Source organism: Ornithodoros turicata, chromosome 1 (assembly GCF_037126465.1).
Source record: "Ornithodoros turicata isolate Travis chromosome 1, ASM3712646v1, whole genome shotgun sequence".
NCBI lineage: Eukaryota > Metazoa > Arthropoda > Arachnida > Ixodida > Argasidae > Ornithodoros > Ornithodoros turicata.
Genome location: NC_088201.1, coordinates 30,758,873 through 30,786,701, shown reverse-complemented (window position 1 = coordinate 30,786,701; position 27,829 = coordinate 30,758,873). Strand labels below are relative to the sequence as shown.

Below are 27,829 nucleotides of genomic sequence, written 5' to 3'. Positions count from 1 at the left end.
TACAGTAATAGATTAATTGGACGAATGGAGCTTGCGGGAAAGATGAAGCAGGGTATGATGATGATACACACTTGTAATCATAGCGGTCGACAATCTGGAGAGGGCCTGGGATATATATACATAGCAGTAAATCGTAGTAGTGCAGCCCAATGCCGGAAGCTCCGTCCAGGTTGTGCATCCGTCTTCAAGGGGCACCGTATGGTCTTCACGATGACCGCCGCCGCCTGTCCGAGGATCTCTTCCTTCACGAGGAATCGTACACGTTCTCCCGGGTCTCGATGCACGCAGCACTGCGGCGGACACATGTACCCGAACTGTCTCTTGTCTTGTCACATGGTCTATGTGCAGAAATGCTCATGACTTGCTGAAAACAATATGTAACGATACGGAGAAGAAGTGGTGCTCCATTCACAGTCTCGCATTCATATAGAGCTGTGCTAAGCCTACCAGACACAGAACTTTGCAGACTTCCCGTAGATTCGATCTACCTGAATTTTGTCTCTTCCAGGGTTCATGCACATGCAACTTCACCGTCCCCGAGAGCGTCCCTGTAGATGGCGTTCTTAGCGCCATCTATTTTATTCTGGTTGGTGAGGGTCACGCACGCTTCGTCAGGCATCACACCAGAGTCAGTTGCAAAAGCGGAGAGTGTGCAAGCGTGGGATATAGTTCTTGAGGCCAGCAGAGTCGTTTTGGATGATATCCAGGTGCAACTGGAACCTGCATGGAACGTCACGGACGACGCGCTGTCTGTGCTATTTCTCCGCATGGAACGGTGAAAGCGTTCCCCCTTCGAGGTGGGCGAAGACTGTTGAAACATTCCAAGTGCTCTTCGTCTGGTAGTTAAATTCGATCGGGATAAAGAAGGTTGAGAGGGTCTCATCCGCGTGATTGCAAGGTACCACGCTGTGAACGTTGTGCATTGTTTGACCATGCTGCCACGGGACGCTGCGCCGCATTTCTTCGCTGCAGTCGTAACCATGGTCTCTTGTCAACTCTTGGTCTCTTTCATACTCAACCGCTCCCTCTCGCATGATTTATATTAAAAAAACAAAACAAACGTATCTGCTCACTCCACCGTTATTCTGACGATGGACATGATGGACTAAAAAGGCAGCGCGGGTGATGCAACCGCAGCAGCGGCCGTATAGATCCATCACGGCAAAGGGTCCTCTCTCAGCACAGCGCTCTTAGACGGACGGCACCATGTGGCGCTAGTGGTGCAACAAACAGTGCTTTTTATATATTTATTTAAGGGAGTGCCTACCAACAGCTAGTGCCTGGTGCACATACAAAAATGGGGAAACTACAATGACTACTTCATAATCTGGCACCTAGAAGAGCACGTCTAAAATCTTGCAACTCATAACATCAGCTTCTGATGTTCCAATATTCTCAAGATCAATTCCGACCTCACAATAGGAGAAAGCAACTGAACACGACTATAGTGTCGAACAACTGGTAGCTCTTCATGTGCGGCATGGGACACAAATTTATACAGATGGAAGCTGGGAGATCCGGGCAATCAACATCCGTTTAAAATTCTACACAAAAATAATATATCATGTACCACTCTCCTGCTGCTTAAAGTACTTGGTCTAAACTTTTGTAGTAGAAAGCGAACCATAAAAAACCCTTCTACAATAAATTCTATCAAGTGCAATTCGATAAAACGTCTCCGTGTACTGCTTCGCTTCTAGCGGAAAGTTTACCATATGAAAAGTTCCACACAATGCAAGCAAACTCAAGCACGGACCTAACCAACCTTCCATAGAGTGCTAAAAAGCTTTGCATGTTTCGGAAATTTTTGGCCATACGAATAAATGCACAAATCGAGAGTGCTGCGCATGCAGCAATACTTCTTACACGTTTCTGCATTGCAAAAGCATTATCCCACAATATTCCGAGGTCACGAACTCGCACCCTCTCAATACAACTGCTACCCACAGTATACATATGCATCAGAACATCCTTCTTGGGAGTTAATAAGATCGTTTTTATCCTTCCTGTATTCAACTGTAGCCTATTTAAACGCCATCCCAGAATGACATCAATATTATACTGCAACAACAAGGTATCACAAGGGCATTCGTCTTCCTGTAACCTGGAGGCCATCTGCATATTGTAAGCGCTTTGAATTCTTCACGTCATACAGCATGCAATTTCTGAACACATTAAAAGCAATTGGCCAAGACTGCCACTGCAGCACCTCAGATACGTATTGATTTGGCGCCTATTACTTCCAATTACGGCGTCTACAAAGGCACCACAAACAGGTCCAACATTATAGTGTCGTCCTGAAAGGTAACTGGAGAACCACTATAATAATTGATTGCCGAGGCTGTACGTAGATATATTTCCAATAAAAATGCGTAATCTACCTTGTCAGCAGTCCCTGAATCCTTGTAATGGTGTGCGATTCTCAACTATAGGCGCACAAGAAGGGATATAATTATGAGGATTAGATTCCATAGACCTTCCTTTGACAAATTCGTGTTCCGCCTTATCAATCTTTTGTTCGAAGAAGCTGTACATGGTTGCATAAATAATTGATACAAATATTTTTGAGTGAACCTCAGAGGGACAGAGCTGTTATATCTGAGCCCTTGCATCAGTGACTCCTAAACGTCAGTTTATTCGCTTCAGAAAGTTGACTACAATGGAGCCCTTTCTGAAACTCGTGCAGGAGACCCACTCATCTCGTGCAAGAACGAATTTCAACCAAGACGCTCGTCACCTTATGACACTTACGTGCTGGGACACATACATGTATATAGCCCAGTATTTTAAGGTGGTCGCGGGCACAATCTACGCGTCGCCTTGATAGCTTTCACGTCCATTCAGATCTTCAGCCACATATTGCGAAATACAGGATCGCTAGTACGCGTCAGCTATCTGTATACGTCACATTTTCAGGAAGGTCATGCCATCCGCTTGGGACTGGACGCCTCGTTAATAGCGAGTTATAGTAGACCAGAAACACTATAGGAAAACGCTAGGAAAGGAAGGAAGCTCTCAAACTGAAGCTCGGCAATGCAATGTCAGCCGTGTCGAAGGAACAACGCGATTGGCTTATCACATTTTAGGAGTCGATTTCGTGAACACATTCCAATTTCATTTCAAGCAACCCTTACAGGGTATTAGTAATAAAACCACTGCCATCTACTAAAACTCCGAATGATGAAAGCGATCGTAAACCGTCTGTACGTATCTTACACCAGGCACGTCGTATACGCTCGCTTTATACCTCTATAGCGCTTGTAGGCGGTACCATTGTATCCCTTGAAAACGTTTTCGTCCGAGAGTGCATTCTTTTCTAAGCGGACAGGTTAAAGAATGGCCGTTTCGTTTTTGACGGTCTTCCGCTTTTGTGGCTCACAAAGTTTTTCAAAGAAGTGGGGCTGTGTAAAGACGCATTGTTGCGTAATGCTTCCCGCTACAAGTTGTCTTCGGGTCTGTTGCTGGAGTTTACTCGTTAACCTACGAAACTTGTAGGTTTTGAGGTGATCGCAAATTACGACATCTGTTCCAACTTACTGCATGTTTTCAGCTTGTGTCGAGTACCGGGCATGCTAATGGCTGCTATGAAGCGCTGGTGACGGGGAAATGGGACATGGTCTCGCAAAAATGTTTCTCATGCTGCCGCATCACGCTGGCAGTTGACAAGAGCAGTCATGGATAGCGTAGGCATTTGTGGCACCAAAATCAACATGAACCGGTTTGATTCTGTCTGTATTTCACTCTGTTTATTTTACATACTAACCAGGCTTTCTGTTTGGGGAAGGTAATATTAACAACGCATTTTATGTTAAGCATTTGATTAAGCGTAAGATTTGATGAAAAGCAGAGGAACCGATGCATGACACCCAGGGATGGGCAGTAATACTAATATTTTGTATTACAATACTAATACATAATACTTCCTGGAAATCGGTATTACAATACATTTCAGAAATGAATATTATAATACATAATACTAATATACTTCCGTGTATTACACGAGTAATACTTGTAATACATTGATACTTAACTTGGGGAGAAAGAAAGGAATGGAACAGAAGAATTACTTAGATGTATGCGCAATACTTATCGAGACAATCATACTCCAATGACTTTGTGTTCCAATTTACATTTTTGCACATGGCTTAATCTTTCCGAATACAATCAGATAGCGCTGATCAATTCGATCGCAGTGAACAACTTGCTCTCACTGTGGCAGAGCCCTGATTTCATCCAGTCTGGACGATAAAATGTGGGCCGTTCAAAAGCCTGTGAAAAATTACTGATGAAGTGCACCAGTGAAACTTTGCAGGTCGAACTTACGACGTCTGGGTAAGTATTACGCCTTCAAAAGTATTATAATACATGAAATGCCTCGTTTTGTGTATTATAATAGCGATACAAATACATTTCAAAAAGGAGTATTATAATACAAAATAAAAATACTCAAAAGTATTACAGTAATAGTATTACAGTATAATACAAAGTATTAGTATTACTGCCCATCCCTGATGACACCGTGTTGAGTGTGGATCTCTGCGAACATTTCAATTAGAACTCTCGATGCAACTACAAAACGCCACACGTCGTCCAGAAAGCTGTTCACCAGCTTATGGTTATTTTGATCAGAACTTCTGCTGTGTTGAAATGTCCTTACTTCTCTTTATATTGCAGAGTGCAATGCTTCTCACCATTCAAAGGTACATTTTGGTGGTGGTATAAGTGGGCAACGACGCCAGGGAAAGATATTCAGGTAGTGCTTGCGGTAAATGCATCATAGAGAGGCGTAGATGTAAACGCAATATTCAGCTTTATAGTTTAACAATTTGCGCCATTGAATATTTGATTAAAGAGATGATCAAAAACCCAAACTTGTGGTACTGGGTGCAGGTCTAAAGCATGCTCGCTTTGTACGAATATATTGCCATAGTAGTGACTATTGGATTTCTACAGTGTTGGGGGTAACTCGTTACTGTAACAAGCTAGTTTTTTTTTGTAACTTTTAACTTAACTCGTTGCTTTTGAGCTCCAGTAACTTCTTGAGGAACTCGTTCCTGTTTTAGGCAAGTTTGTCACAGTAATTAACTTTAGGTAAGTTCGAACTTCCTTTTGTTCAATTCTGGTCTCCAAATATCCCCCTCCAATGAGGTGTGCGCCGGATACAGACTCCGCTCCCTTGTTTTGCGCTGTGAACGCTACAAATTCTGTTTTGGCTATGTATTAGGAGACTCAGGTGACGTTCATCATATAGCGACGAGCAGTGTATTTATAATGGCAGAGGACACTGTGTAGCAAGATTAGATGCCGCACTTGGCGCAGTTCTGCGAAATAGGCGCAGATGGCAACAACTCACACTCTAAAAACAGAACTTCACCACACAGCACGTTGTGCGCCAACCATTGCAACGAATGATAGAGTTATAGCTTCTGATTCGAAGAGAGGGGGGCCGTACGCTTTCTTGTGTCAATTATCAGCTATCCAAACTGACACAACAAGGCGTACGACCCCACCCTCTCTCTCTTCGAGTCAGAAGCAATAACCAATAAATGGTTGGCGCACAACGTTCAACAACCCATATATTTTGCTGAAAACATGAGGAGGCGCCTATGTGTCCAATATAGGCGCTAAGATATACCAGCTCCCGTGGCATATTGGTTAGGATGATCGCTTTCCACGCCGAGACTGGGAGGTGACACGGGTTCGAATCCTGTCAGTGGCTCTGTTGTCTGAGGTTTCCCGAATACTTTCCAGACTTTCCAGACGAATGTCGGCACAGTTCCCCCTGAAGTCTGCCCAGGACGCATACTATCCCCTCTGTCCCCCACTCCTTCCTGCTGTCCTCTCTCCATCTGTCTACGTCTGTACGCCGCTCATAGCCACAGTTGCTTCGCGGCGCTATCACGGAATTTTAAAAAAGGCGCTAAGATAGCAAATAACTTGAAAGGAACTCGTTCCCTTTCCAAACTAACTTGGGATTTCAATTTCATTGTCATAACTAACTTCGTTGTAACTTAGTTACATTTTGTACACAGTAACTTAACTTCTCACAAGTTTCTTTTGTCGAGTAGCTTCCCATCTCTGGATTTCGAAATCTCGTCTTCCCTTCTCACCGAAACATGCTGGTGGTAACGGACCGCAGACGGCTGTACTCAAGGGCCAGACAAAAGCAGGATATGCTAAGGAGCTTACATAGCGTCTGTTAAGGACTGTGGTGGCTTTTGGTCTGAGAACCGTTGCGTGTTCTCTCTGTATGTGCGGAGTTTATTGTGGTCATACGCAGCCGGCGCAGATCCTACTTCGTTTTGCAAAGAAAGATCGCATGGAATGGTCGACGCGTATCCTGAAACCACATCGACCTGGATGTTTGAGGGCAGCATCGTGAGTCTGGAAGAACGTGCAACTAATGTGCCTTCACGTGATCACCTTTTGCCTTACGATGTACGGTTTCGCCGTTGAACCAGTTCTGCCGATTTGTCTAAGGAAACGGGCGTAGTCGTCTTGCCTTGTTCAGATGCGCCACGGACGACGGCTATTGCGAACCGGTTCTCATCAGGTAAGGTCTGGTTTCGGCAACCGCAAGAAACAATTGGGTCAGGAGCTTCATGGGAAGTCGGAAAGAGAAGCAGTTTGTTGACTGTGTGATGCCCGCTTAAGAATTGTGCAATTTCTCAAAGGTGCTCAATTAAATGAGTCCTTCCGGTGAAGAGCGGCCGTTCGTGGGAAAGCGCTTCGTCATGGGCGCGGTGTTCTATTCGAAAGTGGCGAGTGAATCTAAGGGTAACAAAATGGAGCGATTGAGCACGGGCTGTTTACAGCAAAACAAGAGGAGAATCCTGGAAAAATTTGGAGTTGCACTCTACGTTCACACGGCTCCGCATAGATTAAAAAATTTCAAAGCGGCTTGACGTAGTTTTCAAAACAGGAATAGGTTTAGAATTTGTGATGAGTAAAGTTAACGAGGAAAAACCAACGGGATGTTAAATTAATCACAGAAAATGGTTTATACATGACGTTTTTGATCATTTACGCATTTTTTACAATAAAACGATGAGAGCTACCTAGATGCAGTTTTCACGGGTGGGTTATGCGGCCAAGCGGACATCCTGTCGGGAAGCGCACGTAACCACTGGACGTCTAATTACCTAAAATTCATCAGTTGAGTTATCAATTAGACGTTTTCGCGGAAACGCCAGATAGCAGAATTGCAGCCAGTCATTATTTAAACCCAGCCTCTTCTTTAAATATCCTGAAACGAGCATGTACTCTGAGATATAAATAGCAAAATTTTGCTATGCAAATGAGCCGAAACTGAAACCACGCACTTCTCGTGCGCAAAAAGAGGGAAAGGACATCGCGTACGAGGGCCTCGTGTTGTTGATTGGAATAAACCCTGAGCCAGATAGATCGCTGGCCCAGATAAGCCGAACGTCGTTTCTGCGCTCGAGAAGTGCGTAGTTCTGGTTTCGGCTCATTTGCATATCATAATTTGGCGATTTATACCTCAAACTGCGTGCACGTTTCAGGGTTTTTAAAAAGGAGGGTACATTCGAATAACGAATGCCTCCAATTTTGCTGTCTCGTATTTCCCCGAAAACATGTAATTGAAAGTGTAATTAACGAATTTTGGGTAATTAGTCGTCCAGTTGCTGCATGCGTTTTCCCCCAGGATGTCCGCCTGGCCGCAAAGCCCGCCTGCAAAAATGGCATCACTGCTGCTCTCTGGTGTACCTCGAAATAAAGTGATCGAAATCACCGTTGCAAAATAAACGAATGTAAATAAATATCTGAGTATAAAATACACAGTCGCGCGCGAGAAACTGCCGATGGCGAACTCAGACTATAACCTAGACGTGAAAATGCAAACACCGAACTTGGACTAACAACCTGCTGCGCTCCGTCGTGTCCGCCCTGCTGAGCCTAACGGCTGCTAAAATGTGGCTTTCGTGCGCTAATACGACTTGGACAGACATCGAAAACACGTGAATGTGAGTGGTTAAATAGTCATGTCGTGTTTTTAAAACACCGCATATCATCTTACGAAGGAATCGAGCATTCTCCTTGATTTTCCTTGTTTCGAGAACGGGAATTTCGAGATCGGGGATTTCGCGACCGGGACTATCGAGGTCCTACCTGTTCTCACAGCTTTTTTTTAAAAAAATCTGTAAAGGATAATAAAATAAAAACATCCTGTAAAATGCTTCACAGGAGTCGTGTATGGTATATAGCAAAATACTGAAAAATCGACATAGGACAAACAACCAGGTGCTACTAGGTTAAAAGAACATCCTGCAAAGCTGACCGAGAATTGTAGTACATTAGGTGAGCATCTTCATGAGCGTCAAGGATGCAAAGCGGCTTTTAATGAAACGAGAAAGACATTAAGGAACAATGTTATTTTGGGAGGCCAAAGAGATCAACCTGGAAAGGGATCAGTGACGCCTCATGCGGTTCACCCGTGAGGAAAAATAGATAATTTTCTATCTGGGAGATAAGATATAAGGACGAACACAAGGGAAAAACGTTCGGCACGAGATGAGGTGAATGAGGAGGAGAAGGGGACGAGGGTGAATATCGACGGAATAAAACTTGGCTGGTATTGATATTTGAGTGGGATCTGTCGTGTGTTTAAGTTGTCCAGCTAACCAGTCCAGGTTTAAGCTGGTAGAGACGCGGACGCCCGACATCATGCCCAAAACTTTTTGAAGCCTGTGAGACGCATAGCTTTCCAGAGGTTGCGCAGTTTAGCACGCGTTTATTGCGTACGCGTTTTTAGGTTGAGAAGAATGAAAATATAGCGCACATAGGATGAACAACAAACATCGCCCGAGAGAACGCGATACTGAACTTGCTCACAGTTCTAGAAGTATGAAATTACAGCCCTATGTGCTGCGCAGTGGTGCCCTTACGGCGTTGTAACTCGCAACGTGAGTGCGTGTTTACGATTAGTAGGGGTCAGGAGCTGCCAGACTCCCTATCACAACCAGCCAATTAGAGCACAGCTGGTTGAGTCGTGGAGGATGCGTTTTACCGACGTACGACTCACGATAGCTGAAACGGGTTCCTCTTCCCGACTCCCCCGTCGAGTGTAATGTCGGCTGACAACGAGGAGAGGCCACAGGTTCCGAGAATGAGCGGTATATCCCGCAAGAGGTTCACGGTCGACGACAACTTATGCCCTCTACGTGAAGCGCTGTGCGAAAAACCTTCTGAAAACGTTGCTAGATGGTCGTCCATCACGGAATCTGTAAATTCGATTTTTTTAGGTAAACGGATGGGCTGTCATGTTACGAAAACGTGAAGAAAACTGGAACATTGTACGCTCACGGAACAATATCCAAGTTCAGTGCAGACGAGAACAAAACAGGTACGTGTAAATCATGTGCGACTTCACGTTCTCAACTAGAAACACCAAGTTGCAATACCTGTTTCCTCGGAGTGGAATAACCAGATAATTTTGCTGCGATCGATGATTCCTACGATGTGACGCGTTTAAGTGCATGGTCATACCTTTAATACAACCTTAGCAGGAGCTTCATTGCTTCGCAGATGCAGACGAACCATTCGCCTTTTACTCATTTTAGGTCATTGTACTCTGCACTCTGGTTCACAATTTCGAGGCAATGAAATTTAAGACTTGCGTGACCAGAACCTCTCGTAATCCGATACTTCTCGCTAGAATTGCGGACGCCGCCTGTTGCCCAGCCTGCCTTTCTTATGTCGACCAGAGCACATTCGATATGTAGTTTGTCTGAACCTTCCAGTAATGTTTCTTCGATTTTCGCTATGCTTACCCAGCACTTTAGCAGCGGCCATTATCCACGGAAAATGGACCGGTCTTATCGAGCAAACGAAATATGTATGTTACCTGAATGCATTTTGGACAAATTGCCTAATCGAAATCCAGCCCATGCGTTTTAAAAGGCTCACTGCTTAAAAAGTCCCCACCGTCTCTTTAATGATGTGGTTCACTGCTAGCGATGTTCATTTTTCAGTCGCTCGGCAGCGTCATCTGAAGCGTTTTTGCTTTCGGCCTTCGAAAGTAATGATTACAGAACGCTTCGCTGCTTCTCATTCGACGATGCCCTGATGATTCGAAAAAAGAAAGAGCGTCACGTTTGCATATCAAATTACTTTATGATGGCCTAATGTAATTAGTACGAATGCATAGGTAATGAAGACATGGAACAGGGGAGAGCAAGGTTACACGCTCTGGCTTGCTCAGTATGTCGACAACTACATCGCGCGGCATTCACAATACAACTGCCATTGTATTCCTCCTTGATCACATGACCACTTCTTTGCTCACTTGCGTGCCGGTGACCCGTTTTCGACGGTGGTTGCTGGCATATTAAGCTTCATGCGTTTAGCAGCATCTGCACTATTTAGAAGCAAGATCCGCTTTCTTTCTTTCCGACTTGCAGCTGCGGCATTCGCCTAGATATGACTCCAGCGCGTCTCTACGTTCGGTTGCTTCCGTGAAGGTCCTCCAAAAACGACCGAAAAGGTCAACGGGCCTGCAGGACAAAGATTCGTGAACCGCAAGGTCGGGTGCAGGTCGGGCACGCAATTGGTCTTTCACACATAGGATATGAAGGCCTGTGTAAATATGATGTAAGAAAATAATTCTTCCGTCATCTGATGTATTTGAAGAGATGCGCCGCTCTGGGACATCACACAAGGCAAGTTTAGGATCGGGTACCCAAACGCTGTTGAGTGTAAAAATAAAAAATAAAAAAAATGAGTCGTTATACGGCGAAACGCTATTTGGGTTCTGGGCATGCGCTCTGACGACCCCTCATTTCTTTGGGTCCCCAAGGCGCTTAAGCACGCTATTCTAGAGCCCTCTAATGATAGGACAAAGAGGCAAGCGGGTACTGATGCATGTTGACACCCGAGGGGCACGGTCACAAAGGGGCGCACACACAACACAGCAAGAATTATATATTTTGTCCACTCAACTCTCCCCCTTGCCCCACTTCGACGATTTTCGGGGGATGCTATTTTTGAATCTGTAACTCTGGGTGAATTTGGGTGCTAAAACACATTCGGATGCCCTTCGAGTTATTAATTTCTTTCTCTCCAACAAGTCGCCTGCAGTTGAAGTACATACATTGGTCAATGGTCAAGCATACATGCCTCACCATGACCCAGGTTCGAGTCCTTGCGCCATCTGTGCTGTCCGGGTGTTTTCCTCTGGCGCTTTAAGACATGTGCCGGCACAGATCCCTGTGAAGTCTGCCCAGGACGCACGATCCCCCCTCCGATAGTCGTGATGTTGCCCGCCAGTGTTCCATCACCACCATTTGTAGTGACAAGCTCCACATGTTGAAGCATTAAGTGTGCTTCGTACATTTTATTGTTGCACTCAAATAATATTTACATCAGACACGCGTACTAATTGCTAATGCACGTGATACGTGATTAGAATTCGTGGAGACATAGGGTTTAACGCGAATTGGTCCTAAACTAATTCAGAAGGGAATATTCGAGAGGAATCGCGGTTTAACCCGAAAACAGTTTGGCCCCAGATATAAGTTGAGTGGAAAAAATAAATAACTCTTGTTATGTTTGAGGGTCTCTTTGTGTCTGTGTATCTTTGCCTCGGTGCTTCTCGGTTGTTGTCATGCTCTCTAATGATTCCAGCTATATCCATGATGTCTTAACGCTTTTGGTATATGCAGTTCCCAGCGTGGCCGTACTTCAATAAAAATAATTCTCTCATTCAACTATTCAATATATTGCGGACTAAGTGGAAACTGTTCCAACTTCTTCAACTTTACAAAATTTCTCATTTTTTTGTATATGGTATATAAAAAAGGGGGTATTACAACACTACGTATTATATAGTATTGCGATACAATTTATATTTTGTCACGTGATTATTATCGACGACTTGTCCAAATTTCTATCTGAGGACGTTCGGATGACTCTTGTCAGGATTTTTTTCGGTGGAGTCCTTTGAAAGTTTCACATATATGTATGCGACTTCGTGGTGTTTTTCCACATAAGTGAGACATACACTCACAGGAAAAGTAAAACCAAGCAGAGGTGCCACCTTGCTGTGTCGACAATGCGCGGACAGAATGGACATGATACGAGGTATATATGGCTCACTAAAATTTACATAAATAGGTAGTATCTAAATGCGCGCTTATTTAATTCAGAGAATAGGGTACCAACACTTTGCTTGTTTGGGCCCTCATGATTGCGAACATGAAGAATGGCAGTCGATGACAATATCCCTGAAAACTTATCAGAGTTTATCAGCTTTTATCGGGTTAGTCCGAAGAGTAGAAAGCCTAAACCTTGTTCTTGTTACCATGTTGTCATGCCGTGGAACATGTATTACTGATTATTATTATTATTATTACTACTAGTTGCATCTAAACGGGTAACACTTTTCCTGCTGCTTTCAGCCACTTGCCTTGTCATTTGGCCATTGACGTATGTTTCAACAGTAATTCGATCTTCAGTAGGACTATGTAAATAGTCATTTTAAAACCGAAGCGAATGCGAGCGGAATAGTTATGTACTTGAAGCAAATATAAAACGAACAGTTATACAAACATAAGGGAACGGACATGTGTCGGGGATATACGTCATATGTACTTGATATATTCATACCAATCTTGGTATTAAGCAGAACTCGCTTTGCTTTATACCCTTGTGGCGCTTTTGGGATTTCGAGTGAAACTTCGGAACTATTTCAATATGTATTGATCGGTTTGGATGAGACATCGCTTTCGATTCGAACTTCGAAGTTCGAATAGAGAATTCCATATTCGATTCGAAATCAAATCGAATAGGCCAATACAGATATTCGCTTCGGTATTCGAAAAATACGGAACCGCGCTAATCTTTTTATTACTTTTGGTTCGATTACTTTTGATTGCAGCCTTCGGTTACTCGAAAGCTCGATGTGACAGAGACTAAAAGTTTCACCCTTAAAAGCGATGCTGCAACTACACAACATTCAGCAACCACCACCACCACAACAATAACAACAACCCATTGGCGCGGAGTTGTATAAAAGTTATAGGAAGAGTTTGCGATCCTATAGGCCCAGGCCTAGGATCTCAAACTCTTCGATAACGTTTTATAAGCGCAATAAAAATTACATTTAAAACGAAAAGTTAAAAATGCTTTCCAAACAATGGGATTTTCGTGGACCTATCGTTGTGGAGAAACGATTGTGAAAAATGACCTCGCCCCATGCATTTGGATCGCCTGTCAAAAGTAGCGTTTCATGGCTGTTGGAGGCGCAACAGACGTTTTACGGGAGATAGAGCAGCTCGAAGAGGGGAACACATCACTAAACATAATAGCAGACCGTAAGGCACGCAGAGTGGTGTCTGTTTGGTCGTAACCAGCGTCGTCCCTATAGCCGTAAAGCAGGTGAACATGTTGACGGGTCGTTGAAATGCTGCGCGGCGGTATAGTGCCTTTATTACATTGTAAAGCTTGGGGGAGGGGGGACTTGGATGATGCCTTTCATTTTTGCGACGCGAGAGAAACGTGTAATGATTGCATCCTGGGTACTTATCTGGGCATCCTGGGCACTTCTAGAACAATGATATGCGTATCCTTATAGTTCGCCACATACTGCAAATAATTTGTTCATATTTTAATTGCGAGGAATCTACTTTTCCCAATTGGAACATCAACTTGCTTGTGTGCGTTTGTTATGTTTTCATTCCGAATCAGGAAGCGCATTACGAATTTATTCCAATCTACACAAAACGCGTTCCCTAGTCCAATAGTAACAGAAGGACTAGAAGGTTCATCGAATATTTCGCACTGGGCCGTCCATATGTATCGAGTGTTTTATATTTTCACGTGAAATAGCAATAAAGACGTAAAATACATGACGAAAAAACGTATGGGCTATCGCTTGGAGATGTGCAATCACTTCGTCCTCCGTCCCTTTAGTGCAAGACTTTGCGCCGGAAGGGCAAGGACCTTCTCGTATCTGTGGCAGCGGCGAGAAGGAAATTCGAGTGGCGAGACGATACCCTTTCTTCTGGCGCTTAATATAACGGTGGACTGAGCGTGGTCGAATAATTCTTCTAGGGATTCTCAAAAAAGTAGAAGCCTTATGCTTTTTGCAGTTGCGACCTTTGTACCACGGAGCGCATTTTGATACAGATGGGGGCAAATTCGCGACACATTTGGAGATTGTGTAAGAGCGTTCGAAAGAAGGGGGAAGGGCACAGACAAGCTGCTGCATAATGATTGAATGACAAAAACCGAGACACGAGGACAGCACGACATATTTCTGAGAGACAGCGAGGGTTTATTTGCACAAGCCAACATTACTAAATACCCAGAAAACCCCAAAGGAGGTTAAAGGTTGTGCAAATAAACCCTCGCTGAGAAATTTGTCGTGCTGTTCTCGTAGTTTTCAAAATTCGATAAAATTACTCGAAATCCGAGGCAAAGGTCAACTATACAGAGCCCACATTTTCGTACAAAAGCTTTCTTTTTTTGCCAGTTAGTTTGAACCAAAGCGTCATGTTTCATCAACATATTTCACACGTCGTAAAACTGAGAAGTGCTTCAGAGTGTTGCCCTTGCTCATCCCCCAAAGGGCGATGTATCATGTGCTCTACGCGTAAAATCTTGAAAGTACGCCGAAGAAATCAAAGGCACGACATAGAAGCTAGTGCAACTAACATTCAGACTCGCTATAACTTTTGGAACTGCATGGCGTCCGCACAGGTGGTCTCAATTGCCCATCACTATTTAAAGTAAAATTTATTGCGCTTTTTATTCATAAAGGCACAGTGAAATAAAGGGCACTTAGGAAGCTACTGGATTAATATAATAATTAAGTGCAGTAAACAGGTATAGTATGATATATGTAGTGAACATACATCACTTGACGACAGACAAGGGGTGGCCTTTTTAACTACGCTCGATACATGTGCAAGAGTATTTCCATACAATGTCACCGCCAATGGCGCTGTAGAAAAATGTTTGTTATAAAAATGTTGCTATAGAAAGCTGTAAGCGACTCATCCGCCAGTGTCAAGGGTCGTCTGATTATAAACCGTATGCGTAGAGAGAGTGCTCAACAAGAGTGTCTTCAATATACAAGCTGTAACTCTACTATGGCGGTTCCATCTTCACGCGTGAAGACACTGTAGTTTTCTTCCCAACCTTAGGTGTTTTCGTGCGCATCAGCAATGTCATGAACATCTGTTGACACTGTAGGCGAACTCTGGTCCTAACAGCGTAGGAGACCACTATCAATAATGCAACGATGCTTAAATATATATATATAGTTGCTAGTCAGCGCTCTGTGTGTGCACTTGTTTCTTCTTCGTGTCCCGTCTCTGCGCTGTTTTCTACCTAGTTAAATATATCCTTCTCCAAAGTACGAGACAAAGACATCTTAGAGTCTTCCACCATGCTATTACGAGAACAACGCATACACTGGTGCCCTTACCATAGTTTGGACAGACTATTGACCTGGAAGTGTTCTGGTCTACCTTTATATAAAGAAAAAAAAAGCTGCAGATGAAAGAAAACTATGAAACTATAGACATGGAGTTCTTTCATACTGCACGTCTCTGCTTCATGTGTAAGATATCACGCGGGTATATTCGTCCAGAAAAAAAGAAATAGAGAACAAGAAGTTCAACAGTTCAACACAGTCTCAAAGCATTTAAGCGTCAGACGTTATATAGAGTTTCATTGAGCTTTATAGGATGAAAAACACAAAAGATACAACAATAAATTTGGTGTGTGCGACCATCTTCCTCAGGTATGCAAGCGAGATAGTCGCATATCACAATATGAGACATGTAAACAACATAAACGGGATGTCCAGTACACTTTCACGCGTGGAGATATAATTATCGTAGCACTCTATTGCGTAAAACAGCCTAATTGTACTCACCACTGTAGTTGTCCAATAGTGCCTGGTAAGCTTTCGATAAAGTTGGCAGCAATGTTAAGCACCTGAATATTCGTGGTGTCCCATACTCCTTCTGGTACGTCATGCATTTGACAGTCGGACACATTAAGTTTCTCCAGGGTCTCGGAAAAGGCTCCACAAACTACCGAACTGTCGAGGCTCCTGTGTCGTAGGTCTAGGACATGACCACTATGAGGCAAGTTATGGCCCTGCAAGTCAGCGTCACTTGATAACACAGCATCGTGAACAGGTGATCTACTGCCGCTCACTGAAGTAGGATCCGAAGCTGTGTCGAATCCGGTGTCAGATCCAGTTTCAGTCTCCGTAGAGTCTGGACTACCTGTTGTCATCGTGGAACTCTCTAGAACTGGTCCAGCACAGACACAAGGCTGTTGTTACTGCTTTACAACAGACGGCAAACGAAGGTGCTCACTCCCATCGACGCTTGTTGTCCAGGCAGTCGCCAGAATCAGTCCAGTCAACTATTGCTGAAAGAACACACAGCGCCAGTCCAGCACAAATGCATGCCCAAAGGCGCACTTTCCAAGAAGATTTATCAGGAGCTCGAAAGGCGTGCAAGAAAACGGTGCTCCAAGACAGCAACGGCGTTGTTGCTCGACCAGACGACGAACCGTATCGGAGGCCGTCTATACAAGACCAATAAACGACGTCCGGTGCACACCTGGACGACGAGGGGCACACGAGGTGAAACTTTCAGGAAGTTGCGAGGGGTGGCGAGGGTAGATATCCTTTCTTCTTTTCTCCCCCAGATGCACCGACAGAGAGCCACCTGTTTCCAGCGTCTCAGATCGGCAATCCCTGAGCGGTTTCTTCGGCGCCTGCACAAAGGAAGTTTCTTTCAAAGATCTTCGCCTCCTTTCAACCGCGCTTTGTTCCACTGGGAGAGAGGGAGCGAACTGGCGTTGCGCTCTTGCTCTAAAAAAACAAATTTCTCCGACGTATTCCATTTCGAATGTACACGCTGTCGTAGCGAATCACGGTGGGAAAGGGATGTCCCGTTTCAAGAGACGGCGAGACATATACGTGGCGTCGATGAAATTTTAAATGACATTTTCTGTTTTTCTTTTTGTTTTGAGAACCTCAGACGGTGTATGCTACGTTCTTCTTTCCGTGTGTTATCTCCCGCAAATGGTGGAAAACGGCATGGTAGAGATGTTTTGTGCGTATGATCCTAGCAACGGCAGCCATTGCCACTACATATTCTTATGCGTTTTCATCCGTGTGCATGTGTGTGGGATTTTTGGCACGCGCGGGACATCATGGTGCTCAATTAAAACTATAATCTCTACTTGTAGGCTAATGCATTGTCCTTTATCTGGAGCGCGAATGCCGTGAGCTGCCTGTGGTGAATCGTAGTGCCCCCAATGTCTGTGTGACGAACTATTATAGTCGGCGTTGGCACCACTGAGCTTGGGGGGAAGACACACGGATAAAACACAAAACGAACATCACAACACAAGGCTCGTGATGGAAAGTAATTGTTCTGAGGCTGGAGCATACAAACAGACAAACAGAACAGAAGCCTCAAGTTGCCTGGGAACATGAACAGTTGAAATATGGCAGTCATCTGTTCCCAGGCGACTTGAGGCTTGTGTTGTGTTGTGTTTGTCTGTCTGTATGTATGTTCTAGCCTCAGAACAATTACTTTCCATCATGTTCACCAGATGCCGCTGCCTCGTATTTGTGTAGTGTCTGTGTGTGTGTTTCTGTCTGTCTGTCTGTGTGAATGATAAGAGGTGTAGGAGCAGATACCAGCTTGGTCGAATTGGTCAATGCGCTCGACCGGTTATCGAGAGATGCGTGGTTCAAATCCCGCCTCTGTTTGGGTTTTTCGTGGCTGACATATTTCAACTGTCCAAGGCTCGTCTTTTTTCTGAGAGCGTGTCAGAGTGGTGTCAGAGAAGAGCAGAAAACGCACACACACACACAGGCACGACGTCCCTATACGTGAGCATGTGGGATTTCTTCGAAGTACATATTCCGACGAAAATTTCGGTCGATCCACATCCACACCGCTTTCTCGCGCTGGCATTGGTGAGAAGCAAAATATTCGCTTTTATTTCTGTCACGGCCTTCCTTACTTTTTCTTTCGCCCTTGCATGCCGTCCCGATGCAACGGAATACCCACTACCTTTCGCGTCCTTTATGGAACACCAGGGACGTTCTACCCTTTTCGACGCTTCTGTTGAATGGCCATCTGGTTATGCATGCGCATATATTACAATTGAAGACCTATGGGCAATAATGGTATAAGTGCACTGCAGTCCCAATACAACTTGTACCATTATTGCACGTAAGTCTTCAATTCGCACCTTTAATTGCAAAGTCTTTCATGATGTCTGCGAATGCAGCGGTGTTTCATCAACTCCTGTCGACAACGTTAACTACACCAGAATTTGAAAATGAAGGCAAAAATCAGGAAAGTACAGGCCTACGCAATTACGTCATGCAAACACGTATGGTTGCTATTCGTCCTTCATCATCATCGTCTCGCATACCAGTATATACAGGGCGTTTTTCCTATTCTTTACAATTTTTTTTTATAAAAAAGATATGAGAGCAGCATAGATGCCGTTTTTACGCTTCAGTTGTAGGTGAAGCGGGCATAATCTCTGAGAGTATGTAACTACTAGACGACTAATTACCTAAAATTTATTAACTCTTCAATTAGAGATGAGTTTTGGCCAAAAGAGACAGCATAACAGGAGACAGTCCTCACTGAAAAAAATTATAGCTTTTAAAAAATCCTGAAAGGAGCACGTGCGTTGAAACATCCATTGCCGAATATTGCTACGCAAATGAACCGAAACCGCACTCCTCAGGAGCGCATGACCTACGTCATCGCCGACTTATTTGGGCCGCAAAGCGGTTGATCAGGCCACTAGATCAGCACCTACTCCAATCATCGCCATCGCTCAAAGTCACGCGACCCTCTGACGTGGAATGACCGCAGTCCTCCCTGCACTTCTGATGCTCGCGGTTTCGGATTATTTGCATTGCAAAATTCGGCGTTCGATATTTCAACGCGCACCGGCCTCGGTGGCTCAGTTGGTAGCGTGTTCGCCTTCTGATCCCGAGATCGCGGGTTCGAACCCGGCCGAGGACGCCAGCAACTTGGTGGCAGGGTGCAAGTTGCTTAGACACGCCGTCTTCCGCGAGGGACGTTAAATACGGGGTGCCGTGTGATGAGCTTTCATCGCACGTTAAAGAACCCTCAGGTGGGCAAAAGCAATCCACAGACCGACCGCTGTGGCGTCGCTCATGATCTCAGTTGTCTCGCGACGTAAACACCCAATTATTATTATTATTATTATTTCAACGCGCGTGATGCAGGCATGCGTATATGCGTGCGGGACACATGATCTCGTTGAGGTACCTCCTCTGCATGTCCGCTGTCCCCATAACTACGTATTGCACTGTCATGCTCTTGAAGTAGCGTATTGTCTCGACTTAGCCTGCCGACCAACTTCCTGAGTCGTGTTTTCGCGACATTGAAGTCATCATCTAACGGCATGGTCGGTGTCTTTCAGGAAAGTCTCATGCTACTTTCACACTACATCATCGAAGGCCGCGAACGCGGGGAACTCATTCACCGCTTTTACGGCATTCGCGACCCTCTCGTTCACACTGTGTTCCGAACGCCGGTACTACTGGCACCGGCACCACCGTACTCCGCTACAAAAACTGATCCGTTTCATTCTTCGAACTGCACTCAAGCTCCACACGTGTAATACGTAAAATGTCGTTGTGATACATCAGAATAACAATTGCCAAATACGTATTTATTGCGTTTTATACAGCAACCTGTAAAGCGATGCCCGCTTCGAGCAGCAGACGACGTGAGTCTACACATGTCTCAACACAGTTGACACACTTACTTCCTCGTCTTCTTTCAGCAGCTGCTATGATGCGGTCTTCATATCTACGTTTCCGCTCCTCTTGCGTTAGCTGTCGTACAACATATAGCTCTACCTTAGAGTCTTGATTAGAATTTCGTAGACCAGGTTACGCACCTGCCATGTTTGTTGTCTACGCCGCTGTTCTCCCGTCCCAGCATTCTCGCTCGCGGAGCGCGCTGATTGGTCCAGACTCGCGTCTTTCCCGGCACTCCGGTCAAAAGTAGAAGCCATGGAGCTGGCTTCTACTTTTGACGGGAGTGCCTGGAAAGTAGAAGCCATGGAGGTACCAGCTCCCGTGGGTCAGTGGTTAGCGTGGTGGCCATGTCACGTCGAGACTGGGAGGTACCCGGGTTCGAATCCCGGTGCCGGCTGTGCTGTCTGGGGTTTTTCCTGGGTTTTCCTCAGACGCTTTCAGACATATGTCGGCACAGTTCCCCTAGAAGTCGGCCCAGGACGCACATTTCCCCAGGGCGTCAGTCGTGACGTTGCCCACATACGTGAGGCCGACAACGGCAAGCCCTTTCACCACCACCACTACCACCATGGTAGAAGCAATCTCTACTCTCGCGCTGCGGCTTTCGGCACCTTCGCGGCGTCCGCGGGATTCACGGATTGCTGTGTGAACGTGACAAGTTCACCGGCATCGTCGTTCGCGACATTCGCGGCGTTCACTGACGTAGTGTGAACGTAGCATCACTTCGTAACGCGTTTTGTTGATTTCTGTGCACTTCTCGAACTGGTCAATACATTGTCGTGCTTCGATGGTCGGGTCTCGTCAGAGATTCTGAGGTTTTCCAACTCCCAAAACATTTTCCAGGCTAGGTTAAAAACAGACGGTTTAAATTCTATGTCGAAAGGGTCGTCTTGAGGTTTTTGGCCGGCCGCGCTGTTGTCTTCCCCTGTTGTGTGTGTGTGTGTTACCCGTGGCCCTTTGTGGACCTTCTTTCGCTAGTTGTGGGTCTGGTCTGGTCTGCTTTGCGTTTTGCTTTTTGTTCCTTGGGGAACTCATTGATGAACATGATGCTTACGGCTCTCGCCTTGGGATGTACGGACAGCGACAGTTCGGTCCTGAAGTCTTGGAGTCAACCGGAGTCCGACATTCTTTAGTGTGGTGAAGGCGGGCCTAAAATTGATAATTACTCGCAAAGAGGCGTTCTATGTGTATGCAGATGACGTTGCCCTTTGAACTGTAGGAAAGTCACGCCCAGCCATTCAGCGCCGCTAGCAGCTGGCTTTAAATAATGTCCATACGTACCTCACGCAACTTGGAATGGACCTTTCACCCGAAAAGTGCGTCGAGCTTCTTTTCACACGCAAGGCTATGACAAATTTCTCCGTTTGGGTTGGTGCCAAGAAGTCTGAGCCTGTACGTTTCCATCGCTTCCCTAGCGTGCTCATCGACTAAGACCTGCGTTGGGCTCGCCACATGAAGCACCTTGAAGTGCAGCGATGGCTCCCTGCAATTCAGCAACTTTCTGGCTCAGGATTGGGCTATGATCAGCGCTCCCTTCTAGCAGTTCACACGGCTTTGGTGAAGGCGGCTGTGCTTTACAGACTTCCAATCCTGCACAGGATTTCCACAACATCATTAAATACCCTTCGGACCCTGTTTGCTCGAAGCCTTGTCGCTGCATTGGAGTTCCAAGAATGGCTGAAACACGGCAAGTCCTGGTTGAAGCTGGTGAACTCCCGGTTGAGGTTCTACGTGAAACGGCTTGGCACTTCCTACATTTGCGTGCGCACATTCCCCGTCATCCGCTCCTCCGAAAAATTCAATACCGCCCTGAAAGTGACTTCCCTCGAGTAGCGCAAAGGACGCGCCAGAGTCTCACTGGCTTCTCTAGCTAAGGACGTAACACCGCCGGAAGCCCCTAGGTCTCTGCCGGTACCACCCACCTTCCTAAGTCTTCCGAACCTTCTGGAACGAAGAGACCAGGTTCCCCCTGAAGTCCTTCGAGCCCATTTCTATGCTCTGGTAGACGAGAAGGTTTCTACGTCTGCAGCAGCATATACAGATGGCGCATCTAGAAACGGCAAGTCTGCCTCGGCATTCGTCATACCATCCGCAGGCGCAGTGTAAGGACGATGCCTTTTGCATTCAACCTCATCAACAGCTGCGGATCTCTATACTATCCTTTTCTTCCTGCAGCACATCGTTGCTTTTACCCCGCGGGAATGGGCAGACTTCACTGACTCAAAATCTGCACTGCAAGCTATTGAAAATTCTGGCATATGAGGCTCATCCGCACCCCTAGTGACGGATGTGTTAATGGCTTACTACCTTGTGTACGAAGCAGGGCACACGCTGGTTCTCCAGCGGGTTCCAGCATATTGTGGTGTCGTGGGGAATGAACAGGCCGACAGCGCGAAGAAGCAGCTCTCTCGTCTCGGAGACGGACGAGTAGTGCACTGCTGAGAGGAGACTGTCGTTCCATTCTTCGACGCATCGTGACACCCCTGGCTTCCCGCCAGTAGACAACTGACATTCTCCCCCCATCTATGCTGAGAGGAGTTGATCCAACGCTCGCCTTCCGCGTGCCATGAAACACCTCTCGTCAAGATGCTGCATTAATTCATCGGATGTCTCGATGTGGCTTTTACAGCTCAGTGGCGTTATCGCATAAGACGAGTTGACTCTCCCAGATGCTGTCACTGCGGTGCTCCAGGAGATCTAGAGCACATTCTTCTTCATTGCCCACACTATCAACCTTCCCGAAGCGCACTCTCCGGATCTCTTAATCAGCTGGACTCTCGCCCCCACCCCCTCTCAAAATGACTTGGCCCCTGGCCAAATCTAGCCCACCAACGCTCTGCCCTCAAAGCTCTTTTGACCTTTTTGGACACCATAGGACTTCGATCTTTATTGTGAAGGGGCTCATTATTTCATTCCCCACGTCACCACCGGCAATGGAGTAGAGGATGAAACTCCCCATTCATCACCTCAAAATCATGTAGTTGTTGTTGTAGTTTGCTTTTTGTTTCATCTCCCTCGGCTTCAGGAGGTGTCTTCGTTTATATTCGTATTTTGCATTACTATTTTTCTTGTATATTTTCCTCTTTCCATCCCTTTCGACTGGTATGCATACGTGCTATGTGTATATCGCTACTCTGTAACCTGATGAAGCACAGGCTCCGCACGAAAGTCTTGTTAACGTTTTTAATTAAAGTTCCTCCTAATTGTCTTCTCATTATTGTTGTACTACACAGAATGCGGATTATTAACATCGCCTTGTCATGCATCTATTGTGACGGTACGAAGGAAGCAGATCATCCCCTTTATCTGTCTGACAACTAAGCTTTGTACGGTACTCGATCCTTGGAACGTCCATCCTAGTCCTGAGTTCATAGCCATAAGGTTTTCGTTTATCTCGTACTTTTTGACTTCGCCTGTGAGTAGTCGCCACATCTGGTCAGCTCAAATGAGGATACTAATTCCATCATTTTCGGAACTCCTGAAAAGGTCACCATATCCACTAGGTCTAGCCCTTCTTCCTTCGGACGCATTAACTGATGGCCATCGACAGATATAGCACGGATATTTTTACAGACCACCGGGACCGCAATCGCTTCTATAGCGTGACCTCTTCTGGGGTAAACAGGCTACGGAGCTTCACCTGTAGGCTTCATCTAACATACCTATATAGAATACTCTATTGCAAGACTTCGGGTTCTGCGATCACTGGCCATTTAAGCTTCTTTAATACGTCTTCCCGAATGAAAGTTCTTTAGCTTCCGCTGTCGAAAAGCCTTCTGACGTATGGGTGATTGTTCTTCGATGTTACCCATGACCGGAAGGCCTGAAGGCACATGACCTCGACTGAGTTGGTCACCGTAGGAGAGGCACAAACTACGACAGTGCTTTCTGTAGCTGTGACTTCTGTTTTGGGAATCGTCCAGTTAGGATCAGACATCGATGTGACATGTTTCCCTTGGCTGTGGAAACATTTCACTTTCTTGCGGCACGGATTTGTTCGGTGACGAGTAATGGTGCGTTTGAAGCATCTTCTTTCTGCCCTTGACTTCGCTTTCTTCTGCTTCAGATCTAGGTCCGAATTACAACGTCCTGAAGTGTGGGAAGCAGACCCGCAGAAGACGTAGACCTCTTCTCGACGTCAGAGTGAAGGAAGCTAGCGGAAGGGATTGTATGCTCATTCACCGCAACATCATGCAGTTGAAGTCCTCCCTCAGTCTTAGTCGCGGTGTGTCAACTATTTTTTTTTCTTTGCTCTCGACCTCGGTCTTATTCCTTGATGTTCCCCTTCTGATGTCTCTGCACTGCTTGTGTCTGATGCGGCTGCCCCTTTACGGTGACACTTCAACGCGATGCCCTGTGGCACTGACCTTAATGTGATATCGCTCATCATACTCAAATACGAGATTGATGCCGAGCGCATCGAGTCCCCATGTATTCGCGTGGATGTAGTCTTACAGTTTCCCAATCAATACTAATAATAATCCGCCCAACGGATGTTATGCGTTGGGATGGCATTGACGGATCAAAACAAAGCACATCATACTGTGCTTTCGCTTACATACACTCCCAACCGCAATCAAAGCAGGGTACCTTAACTGCAACGTTCGACCCTACATACCAAACGCTCGAAGATGTTTCAAATGTCAACGCTTTGTGCACAGTTCTCAAGCTTGGCGAAGAAAAACAACGTGCCCAAAGTGCGCTGGAAAAGATCACCCTCCAGAATCTTGCAACAACCCGGTAAAGTGCTAGAACTGCTCAGGCGATCACCCGGTGTTCTCGAGGTCTTGTCCTCGCTGGCAGGAAGAGAAAGAGGCCCTCAAGCAAAAGATAACACAAAATATAGCTTACAAATCTGCGAAAATACAGTTTAACTTTCAGAAAGGAGGAATATTTTCCGAGGCAGTGCGCAGGGGGGTCGCACCGCTGTCGGTTTCGGTAAAATCCCAGACCTGTTCGAAGGACTCTGGGGTTCAACCGAACTCGTTCCAGAAAACGAAGCGGGACTCGGAAATGCCGTCGCTTGTATCTGTGACTTGCCAAACAGAGGCAAGCAGTACAAGAAAAAGCCCGACCCCATCGAAGACTGGTAGAAATCCAGCGAACCGGTAAGGAGGTATGAAGGGCGTTCCTCAGGACGATAGCCGCCGATATTTCGAACAGAGAATGTTCTTCTTCTGGGCACCGTCCTCATAATTAGCATGGTATTTAAAGGGTTAGATATGACGTGTTAAAGGTTCATGCGAATTGTGGGTCAACAGCTCGGGGGAAGAAAGGGAAAGAAAACCCTTTCTTCTTCTGGGCTGTTGAATATAGTTGAACGTTGATAGTGAGTGATAGTTTGCATCATCTTTCAAAATCCACCATTTCCTCAAAATGGCTAAACTACGGCAATAGGCCAGCGGCAGGTTAGTTTCATTTACGTTAGGTCCATGCAGCTTGCCTCACGGTTATGGTATGAGTTGAACGTGTGATTCACACGCTTTAGGCCGTGCCGCCATCAGACTGCGCCACCGTAGTTTATCCCCCAAAATTTCATGTTCCAAAGTTCCAATAAAGGTGCATAAGGTTGACTCTGAGATAGATTTTACCGGAGGAGTCGCATGAATCGAAATGTGTGAACCGCCTGGTCATCCAATATTCCACCTGGTGTCATGTTCGCTTCGTCAGCCATCTAGAATAATGCGGTTTGTGGAGATTCGGAAGTTCAGAGTCCACACCCTCTCTCTTCATGAACCAAGTCATGAAGTATATCGCGTGTTAATAATATGGACAATGTGTCGTTCATGGGGGGCAGCACATGTTTGTCTTACATCCCCATCTTTATCAGCTGAGTGATGGACCAGCCGCCCGTCTCGTGACACTTGTTCATGTTTCATTAAACCTGTGTGAACATTACCGTTAGCCACGCCTTGCTTGGTCCTTTTTGTCATTGAGGTTCTGCGTACAACCTAACAGGTTTTACCGGAGCAGTCGCATGGATCGAAACCGTCTGGTCATCTGAATAATATTCCACCTGGTGTCATGTTCAGCTTCGTCAGCCATCTAGAATAATGCCGCTTGTGGGAATTCAGATGTTCAGAGTCCACGCCCTCTCTCTTCATGAACGAAGTCATGAGGTATAGCGCGTCAACAAATGTGGATCTTTTAGGGTACCTCCGAGCGAACGTCTGGTATACGCCAGAGTACCCACGAGCATGGGCAGCGCTAAATGAATGTACACGTAAATACTGGTGGGTATTTCGCACAATGCTGTCGTCCGGGAAAAATAAATATGCCGCGTCCGCCAAACGTACATATCATTGAAAATAGCAGAAAATAATTCCGTTGTGTCTTTTTGGAAGACCTCGATACGTAGGGAAGTAGACATGATAAATTTTAGTACGAATTTAGCACGAACCCCTGGTGCAATAAGTGATAATTTGTGGACCAATGTGATCATTACTGACAGTGCATGCTGGGTTCAGAGAGTGTGTGCGTGTATGTGCGAGTGAGGACTGCTACATTCTGCTTTTCCTGTAAAAAATCCTGTGCCGACCATCGGCAACCACGACACAGCACAATTTTCTCAATATTTTTCCCTTTGGTATACCATCGATACCGCTATTTTTGGCTGATTTTCTGGTATTTTCACTGCATTGCACTTACGTGCACAGTTGGACATTATATTAGAACTGCGCCGACCTGACTGAGCTGTTGCAACAGCATGCTGCCTGTTTGGATTTCAGTTCGGTGTCTACCACTAAAGCCGACGGGCACGGAACACGTTCCTTCCCTGCCTTGCATCTGGTCTTAGGCCCTCTGCAGCTAACCACTATGTAGCTGACCCTCTACCGGTTCCATGCACAATTTCCCAAGTCTTTTGTACCTTCGTGCGATCGATATCGCATTTTTTCGCCGATTTTCTGGTATTTTCTGCATTGCACTTGCGTGTCCAGTGGGACTTTATATTAGAACTGTGCCGACCGTCGACAACCACGACGACTGAGCTGTTGCAACATTATGCTGCCTGTTTAGCTTTCAGTTCGGAGTCTGCCATCTCAGCCGACGGGCGCAGAACACGTTCGTTTCCTGCCTTGCATCTGGCATTAGGACCTCTGCAGCTAACTACTATGCAGGTTACCCTCTACCGGTTCCCTGTACAATTTCCCATTGTGTTTCACGTTGATGCCATCGATACCGCAATTTTTCGCCGATTTTCTGGTATTTTCTGCATCGCACTTGTGTGTCCAGTGAGGCATTAGAACTGTGCCAACCGTCGACAACCACGCCGACTGAGCTGTTGCAACAGCATGCTGCCTGTTCAGCTTTCAGTGTCTGCCATCACAGCCGACGGGCACAGAACACGTTCGTTCCCTGCCTTGCATCTGGCCTTAGAACCTCTGCAGCTAACTACTATGCAGGTGGCCCTCTACCGGTTCCGTGCACAATTTTCAATGCATTGCGCATTGCGCTTACGAGCCCAGTGGGGCATTAGAACTGTGCCGACCGCCACGAACGACGACGACTGAGCTGTTGCAACAGCATGTAGCCGTTCCAGCTTTCAGTTCCTTGCCTACCATCGCAGCCGACGGATACGCAACACTTTCCTTCCCTACCTTGCATCTGGTCTTAGGACCTCTGGAGCTAACCACTATGCGCAGGGGACCCTGTACCGGTTCCCTGCACTGATTCTCTGGTATTTGCTGCGTTACGTTTACGAGCCCAGTGGGGCGTCAGGACTGTGCGAACCGCTATCAACGATGACGACTGAGCTGTTGCAAGAACATGTAGCCTGTTGAGCTTTCAGTTGCGTGTCTACCACGACAGCCGACGAGCACGCAACACGTTCCTGTCCTATCATGCATCTGGTCTTAGGACCTCTCTAGCTAACCACTACGCAGGGGATCCTCTACCGCTTCCCTATACAATTTTCAATTACTGTTCATTTTGGTACCGTCGATACCGCAATTTTTCTGCATTGCGCTTACGATCCCAGTGGGGCAGATACAGGCGGCAACGAGGACGACTGAGCCG

At 46.0% G+C, this 27,829-nt stretch overlaps 2 protein-coding genes across 3 annotated transcripts in view; one reads left to right on the top strand and one right to left on the bottom strand.

Annotated features, from left to right (window-relative positions):
• LOC135377855 (uncharacterized) overlaps positions 1 to 27,829 on the top strand; it is a 250,025-nt gene that overhangs the window by 31,210 nt on the left and 190,986 nt on the right. The gene's annotated exons all lie outside the window — the stretch shown is intronic.
• LOC135377854 (PH domain leucine-rich repeat-containing protein phosphatase 2-like) overlaps positions 1 to 27,829 on the bottom strand; it is a 95,467-nt gene that overhangs the window by 29,415 nt on the left and 38,223 nt on the right. For both annotated transcript variants that reach the window (XM_064610567.1, XM_064610565.1), the window contains exon 2: positions 15,902 to 16,758. In XM_064610567.1, the coding sequence (XP_064466637.1) occupies positions 15,902 to 16,269 (368 nt within the window). In that variant the 5' untranslated portion in view covers positions 16,270 to 16,758. The remainder of the gene's footprint in view (positions 1 to 15,901; positions 16,759 to 27,829) is intronic.